The sequence below is a fragment of the Chiloscyllium plagiosum genome, unplaced genomic scaffold, assembly GCF_037043375.1.
Source record: "Chiloscyllium plagiosum isolate Xiang-an unplaced genomic scaffold, Cpla_swu_hap1 HiC_scaffold_6, whole genome shotgun sequence".
NCBI classification, from domain to species: Eukaryota; Metazoa; Chordata; class Chondrichthyes; order Orectolobiformes; family Hemiscylliidae; genus Chiloscyllium; species Chiloscyllium plagiosum.
In genome coordinates, this window is record NW_028270144.1 from 17,386,875 (window position 1) to 17,399,279 (window position 12,405).

At 38.0% G+C, this 12,405-nt stretch overlaps 2 protein-coding genes across 6 annotated transcripts in view; one reads left to right on the plus strand and one right to left on the minus strand.

Moving 5' to 3' along the window:
* LOC148149716 (uncharacterized) overlaps positions 1-7,726 on the minus strand; it is a 34,368-nt gene extending 26,642 nt beyond the window's left edge. For 2 of the 3 annotated variants that reach the window (XM_087987919.1, XM_087987918.1), the window contains exon 1: positions 7,663-7,720. In XM_087987919.1, the coding sequence (XP_087844045.1) occupies positions 7,663-7,703 (41 nt within the window). In that variant the 5' untranslated portion in view covers positions 7,704-7,720. Of the gene's footprint in view, positions 1-7,662 lie in introns of all 3 variants that reach the window. The other variant, XR_015757402.1, reaches the window with a different exon arrangement.
* Positions 1,563-12,405, plus strand: part of LOC122550485 (Na(+)/H(+) exchange regulatory cofactor NHE-RF3) — a 37,211-nt gene continuing 26,368 nt past the window's right edge. For all 3 annotated transcript variants that reach the window (XM_087987911.1, XM_087987910.1, XM_043691265.2), the window contains exon 1: positions 1,563-1,704. The gene's annotated coding sequence lies outside the window, so the exon portion shown is untranslated. The remainder of the gene's footprint in view (positions 1,705-12,405) is intronic.

Consider the following 12,405-nt stretch of genomic DNA (forward strand, 5'->3'; position numbering starts at 1 on the left):
TAGTTTGTCTTTCAGTTTGGAACATCCCAATATGTCACATTGCCATTTTGATATTCTGTGGGGCTGAGAGATAGTTGTTAGATTATTTTCTGGTGAGTTTGCGCAAAGACGAAGACAATCAACAAATCAGTCTGTAAACAGAAGCACACAATGCAAGTTACCGGGGAAAGGAGCCAACTTTAACAGGAGAAAATAGAACTTATCATCCACCATGTGGAATGCAAATTGGAGCTTCTGCTGAATTGGGAAGCACAGTTCATGAGGGAGAGGAAAGATTTGCCTACTAAATGAAGAAATTGATATTTGTCCTCACAGTAGTTAGCTTGAAGAAGGCTGAGAGTACATTAAAGAGAGAGGGTCTGTAATAGGGTTAGGGGTTGGAAAATGGAACCAAGAGCTACACAGGTGTTTAGAGGCCACCAGGAACCAAGGGTGTTCCTGATTTTTAAAATCTTGAGTATGTATGCAGTGGATGCAAAGTGCAGAGGCCTCAGCTGAGCTGTGAAGTTTACAATAATGAGGTTACGAAGAAATGCTGGAGGGTCTCTTGGACAAAACCTAATGGAAGAATCCCTACGAAATCTCATACCTTGAAAAATGCTGGAGTACTGAGAAGAAATTAATGTCAATTCTGTTGAGCTGTGACGTACTTTCGTTTGAATTTCAAAGGAGAAGTAAATGAATCCACAAGATCACATAATGTATAACGAAACTCACGTATGGTATCAGGAAGCAAGGGGAACTGTGTTGCCTTCACAAAATAGAGATCCAAATAAGTTGTGTTTGCATTATATGACCTTTATACATGTGGAATAAAGTTTACTATGAAATCTTGCATCTTGTTTCTGTCAGTCAATCACTGAATGTTTGAATTTTTCTTTAATCATTAACGGTCTCTACGGAGATTGTAACATTGCTCAGATAAATTTGCTAACTATAATAGAATGAGGCAGAAGAGCAAATCAGCAACAGCATTTCTATATGGATCGGTGCAGGGAGAAGTCTCATGACCTCAACAGAACTACAAATGTGAGACTCCCCTTCAATGTTTCCCCTAACTTCCTTCTTTGCTTCAGCAACAGGAGTTTTTCTCTTCCATCTCTCCCCTACACTATCCATTTCTGCCCATCGGTTATGATGGATTCTTCACTGTCTGTACTTGCATATTCCACGACTCACAACTATTCCCCTCATGTTAATACTTGGTGTCCTTTTCTCTCATCATCTTGTTTACGTGAAATGAAAGAATGAATGCTGTCTCTGAATAAATGCTGTATTCTGAGGCATGCAGTCCTGGGCAACTTTTATGCTGCCTAATATATTCAAAACTCCTTCAGCAGGTTACAGACTAACCCAGTAGAAGAAACTTTGTTAACTTAGTCACTTAGCTGTGACAGTAAACAGTAAAGAGCTTTACAAAGTTGCCAAGTGGGAGCTTTATATTCACATTAATTAGTAGAGGTTTATGATTATTAGAATTTCATAAATAAACATTGCCTTGTTAAAGGTTCATGGAAGCAGTCATGTCAGATAAATATTGGACACTTAGATAAAGGGAATGTATCGACATTCCACAATATGTCGAGTGCCCTGCTGAATTGTTCAACCTTTTAACCAAACCTTGATCAAAGTCCATAGGAATAGATTGCACCTAGAAAAGAGAACATTCATAGATTCACTAGCAACTGAACCGGCCAGAGTTTGGTAAGCACTTTTTCTGAGCAATATTTTGGCCAGAATTAATTTTGGATATTAATATGGCTTGAATTTAACTGTCAGCTGCAAACATTGGTATGTAACTAATGTCTCTGGGTTCCCCTGTGTCTGTTTTAACCATTTATCATGTTGATAATCTGTATCTTGAATTTCACTGCTGTTCAAATATTGACTGCAAAAATCGAATGTTCAGGATTAATCAAATAAGCAGGTAAATAACTTTTCATTACAAATTATACTCTTTCTGTGAAACTTAAGCAAAGCAAAAAAACTACAGCCACTTTGGAATTCTCAGTGAATAGACTTCGTATCGCAATGACTTTGCTATAGTAATGTCCTAAAGTCTTGGTTCAATTTTCCAAACTAATTTAATGCAACACTATTTGTTTAAGTATAATAACTTACTTCTGAAATAGTACCCTGCAAATTGGATGATTAACCAATATAAAATGTTTGTTCATTACTTAAGGTATCCTATGTAGCGATATCGTATTACTTATCTGGGGACAGGCGTAGACATAATGGACCGAATGGCCTCCTTGTGTGTTGTTATAATTTTGTGATTAGGAGATGTTAGCTAAAATATTTTTACATTAACTGTGCTCTTAGTCCTGAGCCAAAGGCAATATCTAAACACAAAGGTTTTCTACGTTGTTTTTGCTTACATCAATAATGCTGTTTCCATTAGAGATAACAGTAGTACATTGGAGGATTGACATATGATCAGGAAACCAGAGCGTAGAAGCGGTTTGGGTGGAGGTGGCACATGATAAAGAGAAGAAGCAACTTGTAGGAATGATTTACAGACCTCCTAATAGTAAATACACATAAGATGGAATATATAGGAAGCAACCATATGAGTTTGTCAGCAATAATCACGGGGAATTTTAACAAAGGTATTGACTGGAAAATTGAATGAGCAGAGGCAGCCTTGACGAGAATTTCATGAAGAGTTTTTGGGGTGGTTTCTTTGAGCCAAGCAAACAGCAAGTAATACTCGATCTGGTATTGTGCAATAAGATACGATTACTTAATAACCTTGAAGTAAAGGTCCCTCTAGTTATCAGAGACCATAATATGAATTTTACATTCAGTTTGAGAGAGAGAGACAGGAATGGGTCAAAGACTAATACTTTGGACTCAAATAAGGGCAATTATGTTGGCATGAAAGTAGAGCTAACTAAAGTGAACTGATTAAGAGACAGGTAAATAAAGATGCAGTGGCAGGCTTCAAGGGAATATTTTAAAAGATATAATGTAAATACAGTTCCACCAAGAAAGAAAAAAAATCTCAGGAGAGGGCTCATCAGCTGTGTGGCTAACTAGAAAATTTCAAGATACTATCAACCATAAATACAAAGCACAAAATTGAACAAAGATGGATGACAAGATCAGAAGATTGGATAGAATATTAAAAACAACAAAGAATAACTGCAAGAATAATAAGGGGGACAAAACAGTATAAGAGAAAGGTAGCTAGAAATATAAAAACAGACAGCAAGAATTTCTATAGCTATTTTGAAATGAGAGGAGTGAACAATGTGAGCATTGGTCCTACATCAAGTGAGTCTTGAAATTAATGATAGAAAATAAGTAGACTACAGATTAATTGCAAGTAGTTTGCATTGATCTTCATTATAGAATATACAATTAACTTGCAAGAAGTAGCTATATATCAAGAAATGAAAAGATGGGAAGAACTCAGAAAAATTATAGCTGCCAGGAAAATGGTACTGAGCAAATTGTTGGAGCTGTGGGTGACAAGTTCCAGGCTCCAGATAGACTTTTTCCTAGGGCCTTGAGATAAATTGATTTGTTAATTTTCCAAAATTCCCTAGACTTGGGTATAGTTCTGTTAGGTTGGAAAAAAGCAAATGTAACTCCTTCATTCAAAAAAAGTAGAGAAACCGAAACCAGGAAAATATATTGCCATTACTTTAACATCTAGGAAAGATGTTAGGAGCTATAATTTAAGATGTTAGAACAATCAGGCAGAGTCAATCTGGTTTATGAGAGGGAAATCATGTTTAATCAATGTATTGGAGATCTTTAAGGAAGAAACATGTGTTGTGGATAAAAGGGAACTGATTGATGTATCAGACTTAGATTTCCAGTGCAACTCAGAGAGACATAGCTGAAACTGAAGGAAGTCTCTTCCAAATGGGAATTTGCCTGTTTTCAGTGATATTAGTGAAGACAGGTACACTGAGTGATGTTGAACTGGTTTGGACTCTGCAAGTATCCAAGACCATGACACCATGCTAAGAATTAAACTTAATATTTATTATAGATTGACCTCTTGCTTGGAGAGATGTAAGATCCATTAGTGGACTTGTGAGGGGAAGGTGGAAGTAAAGCTGTTTTCTAGGAGCACTGCCCCACATTTATAGCAGCTGTAGGCTTCCACCAGGAGCAGCTATGATCACATGGGTTTCAAAAGCTTGGCAAAGCCTGCCCTCCATTTAGAAATCTTCTTAAAACCAACCACACTTGTTCTAATGCATTGTATATGATTCAGGTGTTAAATATTAGTTGGTAATTACTCCTATGAAGCACCTTGGGACTATTTATAGCCTTTTGATAATGATCAAATGTGAACTGTTGTTGTACTCCTCAAAAATGTTGTGGGGCCATCATTGCAGACTACCAGGTGATACCGGCAGTGATCCTGAGTCAAGCTTTGTCAAATAAACACATATTCTCTATTGTCATGTGATGATCTTCATTTGAAAGACCATTCCTCAATGTCCATGTGACCTCAGTGTGGATTGGTTTTGCTAACCCTCAAAATTGGACTGGAGTCTCCAGGAATTGAAGGATAATCTCTAGATTACTGCTGGTAGCAAAAGCCCAGAGCAAAATCCCTGGAATGTGTGAAAAAAAACATTGTGCTTTTATTCACCCAAATGTGATCCTTTTCATTCGGCTATTGTTGGAGACAGGAGAAAATGAACAGCTATTTGACTGAGAGCCAAGCATCAACCAATCAGATTACACCGGAGTCTGTTCACACTCTGATTGGCTGGTGGAAGGATGTTGTATCAGGTGACCGACTGGCCAATGACAATACTATGGGGTGGGAAAGAAAAGCATTTTTAATCAACCTATTCAGAGTTGCTATCACACACCTCTGCAGCAGGTGTGCCTTGAACCTAGGCTTCCTGGTCTAGGGGTAGGGACACTACCACTACACCATAAGACATTTTTAAGATTACATTGGCAAACCCCAGTATGGATTGGGAAATTTCAGCTCACTGGGTCTGGTAGCCATCACATCATGAGTGTAAATAGCATGATAAAATATATTTATTCAATTCACGAGGGTCAAATTAAACATCTTTCTGCCATGCAGATTTTAGGGTGCAATCTGGTTTCCTGAGTGAACAGAGTTTCTGACAAAGTTACAATGATCAAGATGTGGGGCAATTTATCCCTCAACATCCAGTCATGTGTGAGATGCATTCACTACTCGGGATGATAAAACATGATTTGGTGTGTATTGAAATAGAGTATGTTATTACAAAAGTAGCTTGCATTTATACTGCATTTTTAATATATTAAAACATCTTGTCTGCAAAGGAGCAAATATTAAATGAAATTTGATACAGAACCATTAAAGAGATACTAGGCAGATGATCGATAAATTGATCAAACATGTAAATTATAAGGAGAAGTGAGACAGAGGGGCTGGGAAGTTTAGGGAAGCAATTCCAGAGCTTAGGACCCAAGCAGCTTGAAAACAGAACCGCCCAATTGTTGAAAAGCTCACATATACAGAAGGCAGAGTTGGAAGAACACAGAGGCCTCAAAGGGTTAGGCACTAGAGTAGGTCACAGGAATGGGGACGGTGAGACTTTGAAGAGATTTTGAAATAGAACGAAGGTTTTAAACATTGAAGCATTTCTGGACCAGGAACCTATGTAGAGGGTGATAGATGAATGGGACTTGCTGTGTCTTAGGATAAGGCAACTTGTGTTTTGAATGAGTTTAAATTTACTCTACTTGTGCTGGAACTGGGCCAGGTTCCAGGCTGCCTGAAGCTGTCCCCAAAGACGGTGTGTGAGATGAACTCTCCTTACTTCCTGCTGTGTATTTGAACAGACTGCAAGTCCAACCATACACAGACCTTTTACATTGGGTAATCATTGTCGATGCTACCAAGTTAATCATGAACATGACAGAAAGTTTAGCAATGCTGTTACTGCTCTCAGTGCGTAACAGAAGTGGCTTGTCAGCAGAATTCCTGTGCACATGCTGCATGTAACCTTGAAGTAGATTAGATTAGATTCCCTACAGTGTGGAAACAGGCCCTTCGGCCCAATCCACATTGACCCTCTGAAGAGTAACCCACCCAGACCCTTTTCCCTCTGACTAATGCACCTAACACTAAGGCAATTTAGCATGGTCAATTCACCTAACCTGCACATCTCTGGACTTGGGGAGGAAACCAGAGCACCCGGAGAAAACCCACACAGACACGGGGAGAATGTGCAAACTCCGCAAAGACAGTCATCCGAGGCTGGAATCAAACCAGGGTCCCTGGTGCTGTGAGGCAGCAGTACTAACCACTGGGCCACCGTGCCGCCCCTAAACAGACCTTTGCTCCACCTGTTGTGGCATTAATAAATCATGAGAAATATTGCAACTTAATGTGAAGCCTCAGCACTTAAAACGTATTTGGCAAACGTTAATTACCTTCTTGGAAAATCCTTTTGCTAGAAACTGCTAGTAATTTTCCAACTTAGAAGGTGGAACTTTCTGCTTAATAGAGGTGGAAAATCCCCAATATAATTTTCACCTCAAACCAGTCGGACAGCAGTATGGAACACTGATTGGTTCATATACAAATAAAGATCCCTCCACTCCTGTTAGCTTAACATCTGTCACAAGGAAGATGTTAAAAGGTTATACTGAAGAAGTTATAGTGTCGCACTTCAATAAGTTTGAAGCATCAGGCAAAGTCAACATGTTTTTGTGAAAAGGAAATCAAGTTTAACTAATGTTTTGGAGGAGTTAACACATGCTGTAGAAAAAAGGAGTACCAGATATTTCTGGAAGATTTTGATAAGGTGTTACATTAAACGTTTTGCACATAGTAACAGTTCATGGTGTAGAGGATAGCATATTGTCAAAGAAATAACATTGGTTAGCTAAGAGGAAACAAAAAGTAGGCATAAATGGATCTTTTTCAGGTTGGCAAGCTATAACGAGTAATGTGCCTGAGGGTTTGTACTGGGATCTCAACTATTTACAACTCTTATAAATGATATAGATAAAGAAATGGAAGCTATGGTTGCCAAATTTGTGGATGGCACAAAGATAGATGGGGAAGTAAATTGTAAAGAGTACATAATAAGGTAATAGATATAGATGGGTTCAGTGAGTGGGCAATTATGTAGCAAATGTAAATATGCTTTTGATGGTACAATCAGCCATGATTTTATTGGTTGCTAGCATGGGCTGGGGGACAAAACCCGGCTTCTATATCCAAAGCTCTGGTTGAATCCATCATTGGTTTTGAAATCTAATTGCTGCTCATCCACAGCTACTCACACATCCTGTAAAGATGTTTGTCATCAGAAATCTCCCATCAGAGATCCTGCCATCAGAAATCTCCCATCAGAGATCTGCCATCATAAACTTCCAATCAGAGATCTGCCATCAGAAATCTCCCATCAGGGACGTGCCATCAGAAATCGCCCATCAGAGATCCTGCCATCAGAAATCGCCCATTAGAGATTCTAACATCGGAAATCTGACATCTCCTTCAACAGCACCTTCCAAACTTGCAATCTCGAACACTTAGGAGGATATGAGACCATCACCACCTCCAAGTTACCCCCAAGACACATACCATTCTGACTGGGAAATATATCACTGTTCCTTTAACGTTGCTGGGTCTAAACCCTGAAAATTCCTCCCTAACAACACTGTTGATGTACTTACAGAATATAGACTGTCCATGATTCAAGAAAGTGGCTCATCATCAGTTTCCCGAGATGGGCAGTAAATACCGGCCAGAAACATATCCCTTGAACAAATATTTAAAAAACCTGCATCAGCAGATATATTGGGGACTGGTTTCAAGTCCATAGCCATTTCCTTCCTCTAGTTCTTCTTTTAGCACCACTTTTGTTCAGAATCTACTCTCAGTCAGCAGAAATATGGTTTCATGCCCAATATTGAAACCTGCGTTCATGGCCTCATATGTTGACATATTAGTGCTTAAAAGGACTTGGAAGAATTGGAGTTTAGAGACCATTGGAATCTTAGAATGCATACAGCCCATTCCAAAAAGCAATTGCTCACATCCTGATTGCTGCTACTCAGCTAATGTTCTATCAACAATACCATTGACCATAATACCATTCCATCTTATAAGTTCTTTAGAGTCCTATCCTTTATTGCATATTGCTTTCCTTGTTTTTCCTATCAAAATGCATCACTTCATATTACTCCGTAATAAATTTCATTAGCTACACTTTTACCCATTCTATCACCCTGTCTAAAACATTTAAAGATGATTTTTTTTAAATGTAGTCTCTTTATAAAGTGCTTTTTACACCTCACGACATACCAAAACGGTTTTACAAATGATGAAATTAAGTCACTGTTGTAATTTAGGAAATACCGTGGACAATTTGCTGACAGCAAATCCCACAAAAAGCAATGACTGGATAATGACCCGATTGCCTGTTTGTTTTGTTGGTTAGGGGATAAATACTGCTCAGTCCTCCGGAGGCAATTACTAATATGTAAAGTTAAACTGTATTGCATTTATAGCTAAAACACAGACACTCATTTACATAAAGGTCAGACAGAAAAATAAAAACAAGACAAGCTGGCATTTTAGGAATAATGCGGATTAAAAGAAATATAGGCAAAAATTCTATAGACAAGTGTCTAAAACAAAAGGGGGATTGTGGTAACTTTCTCAAATTTATTTTATGTTTTTGGTGATTATCTCACATTAGTGTCAACTGCAATTCCATAGCGGATCAGTTGGAGGTTGGCCTTGGCTTGAATTAGACGTTTCCTTTCATTTAGTAAATCCTTTGAGTGTTACATCTTTTCCACTTAAAGGAAAGATTTAAGAAGGAGATACTTTGCTTGCTGGTAGGGTTGAAAGTCTGAGTCCCAACTGCTCTCACTCCTCTCAGTACTGTGTTAAAAAAAACACTTACACCAATCCAAACCTTATTTCTGAGCAGTTACTTGGCAGTTTAAAAATATTAAATCAAGTTCCAGCAAAATAATATATGTTCACTTTTTCAAAACTAATAATCCAAACATTCATTTTCCATTTCCATTTCCATTTCCAAAGAAAATATGTGCAATTCATACAATGGGAGCCTCAGTGAGTTGCTGCACTACATCTCCTAGATGCACCAACAGTGATGAGAGTGAATGTTTAAGCTGGTGTTACAATGTTCCTAAATTCTTTGTTGTCCTATTCCTCCATTGGTAACGTCAAATTTAAATTTGTCATTTGGCGGCACAGAACTTGAGTACTTTGAAAAGACATATTTTGCCAAACTTTTTCACCTTACACATATTAAGTTAATTTGTATGAATACCAATTTAAGGCGAAAAGCAACATATTAATTGTTTTGGTTGGCAAGTGCGCACTGATTGCTGATAGCATTGCCATGGAGAAGATACCATTTAATGATAACTGACAGTTAACTGCCTATAAGTTTTAAGCCAGATTAGTTGGGTCCGATTTATCAAAGTATTGCCCTGATAAATGAACTGGCAAATGGTTGTCACATACTTTGTGGGATTGGAATAGGAATTTTATTTTTGCACATGTTTTTGTTTAGAGGACCCAATGTATTAATGTAGGTAGTTTCCAGTCCACACTGCACCAATACATGAAGCCAGTGCCAGAACAGATGGCTGAACACTGTGATAAAATACAATTGGATACAAAACAGATAAGAGCATTACAGTAAACAAAGGGTACACATCATATATCACAAACTGCATATCCAAAAAAAGATGAGCAAGACTGCAAACTTGGATAATGAGATGGCCAGTGCAATAACATATATAGTAAGGAGGCATTCCATATAGTCAACATCATAGACCATAATGTGGGAAAATGTGAAGTTATTCACTTTGACCTAAAGAATAAAAAATTATTAATTAAATAGTGAATGATTACTGAATTCTGAGGGCAGAGGGACCTGGGTGTTCTAACATGTAAGACATAAGATGTTGCTATGTGACATAAGTAATTAGGAAGGCCAATGAAATACTATCATCTATTACAAGAAATAGAAATATGGAGATTATTCAGGGCATTGTTGAGACTAGAACATGAATACTGTCTGCAACTTTATATAAAGAATTATATAAAGACATAGGTGAAAGTTCAAATGAGATTTATTAGATGTATAGCTGCAATCTTACAAAGAAAAGTTGGAAAGATTTGGATTGTTTCCACTGAAGTTCAGAAAAGTGAGTGATGACTTGATTTAAAGTATATATGGTCGTGACAAGGTGAATATGGAAAGGACGTTTCCTCTTGAGACCAGATAAAGGGGGCAATGCTTAAAGGTAAGGGAGCCATCCTTTTAGTGTGGAGATACTTTTTCTTTCAGAAGGTCTTGGAGGTCAGTGTGACTTAGAAAATCTGCCTCAGAAGTTGATGGAAGCAGGATCTTTGAATATTTTGAAGGGAGAGAGAGACTGATTCTTTTTCGGGAAGTGTTTTAAAGGTTATCAGGGTTTGGGAATGTGGAATTCAAAACACAAGTCAGCCATGATCTTATTGAATCCAAGAACAGGCTCATGGGGCTGAATGGCCTACTACTGCTACTAACTTTTCCTGAAGAAGGGCTTATGCCCGAAACATCGATTCTCCTGTTCCTTGGATGACCTGCTGCGCTTTTCCAGCAACACATTTTCAGCTAACATGTTGACACCACTGCACCATACAAAGTTTTAGCCATTATTCACATTGTAGTGGCCCAGGACATACATACTGTGAACAAAAATCGATACTGTGCAAGCACTGACATTCTTCCTCATATTAAAAATACTTACTGGCAGATGTGGAAAGTAATGGCTTAAAAAATGGGAAATAATGGCTGAAACAACTAATGGCTGATAAACCCTCAGCCAAACACATCTCAAAGATTCTGTCCTGGGAGCCACCACTAAGTGTTCTTTATTAGGAGAGTCCTTAAGAATTATTAGTCATCAAAACCATAGTTATCTCATTTGTGGACTCACAATTTTGGGAAATGAGACAACTGCTGCCTTAATAGAAATTAGGGACATGCTTTCAGAATTGCGCCTATTTGCCAACAAAATCAATTACGTACTTGCGAAGGAAGGTGGATTTTGTGCTATTGTTAAAGGAAAATGCATTATGAGGGTCACTGATCTTTTCGAAAACATTACTAGACATATTGATAATATTCACGCTTTTGTCAACCAAATGAACGAAGGTGCGGGATGGGAAGATTGGGGTTTTGGCTCATGGTACAACTAATTAATTAATATGTCTTTGTATGGTGCTACTGTTTTAATTGGTCTTTTTGTTGGTATTGCTGTAGTTAAGCGTATTATTGCTAAAATATTAACTTCTATTGACAATATTGGTTCCACCCAGAAAATGCTTCTTCTTTGCTTAAATCATGATGCGGAAACATCATTGCCTGCCCTTGATCCCCCTTCGGAGGAAGAGGACGTATGGCAGTCTTTTGCTGCCATTGAATTGGATTAATTTGATCCATGCCTTTATGGTCATAGAATGACCAAAGGGGGGAATGAGGATCTAAAATTTGAATTTAAGCAACTAAAATATGTAGATTTTATTATAACAAAATAGTTTTTCGATTTAAAAGAATACTATAAAATGGCCTGTGACCAAGAGCTGCATATGCCAATGAGTGTGTTTTACTTCTTGATATGGTCTTTGGATTCCTCAACTTCAACAAGTCACCATGGTCAAACCAAATATTCAATATTGTGTACACCATAAGTCATGTGATTGTAAGTGTACAGGTGATTGGCATCAACAAGACAATGGTTGAAATAACTTCACAGAGACTGATATCCCATCACCAAGTCACCCTCCATCCACACATGGAAAGTCCTTGACACTGATCTAGCTCCTTCAGAGCCAGCTCTCAGAGTTAACAGGATGTTGGACACTCCTGTTCTTAACTGTCAGCCAGGACTCCCTGATTAGACCCGATTAACAGCCCCAATCAGGGAAACCATATTCTATGAGGTCCACCTGGCTGACCTCATTACAATGGTAAAGATCACAAAGATAACTCCATCATTTTCATAACTGATCCAACATCATTCTATGGATTTGTGAGATTAGATGTTGAATGTTAGATGGTTTGCGAATTTGGATTCCTGTCACCAATCCTTTGCATTACTGTAGCATCCATAACAAGGGTAAGCTGTAAGTAGAACTGGATCAAATAGAATGATATGGCAGAATCCATAAAGTACAACACATCACTTGTTGGTGTAGCACGATCTCATGCATCATCAAAAAATATCTCTCTATTCAAGATTATTAAGACCCAAAACATTTTAATGTGGCACTCAGATAATGTCCAGATAAAAAGTCTTATATATGAGGCATCAAATTTTCAACAAACCTGACATTAAAAGTGGATGATAGTCGGTGCATTTAGAAAAGACTTTTCAGGAGCCAAC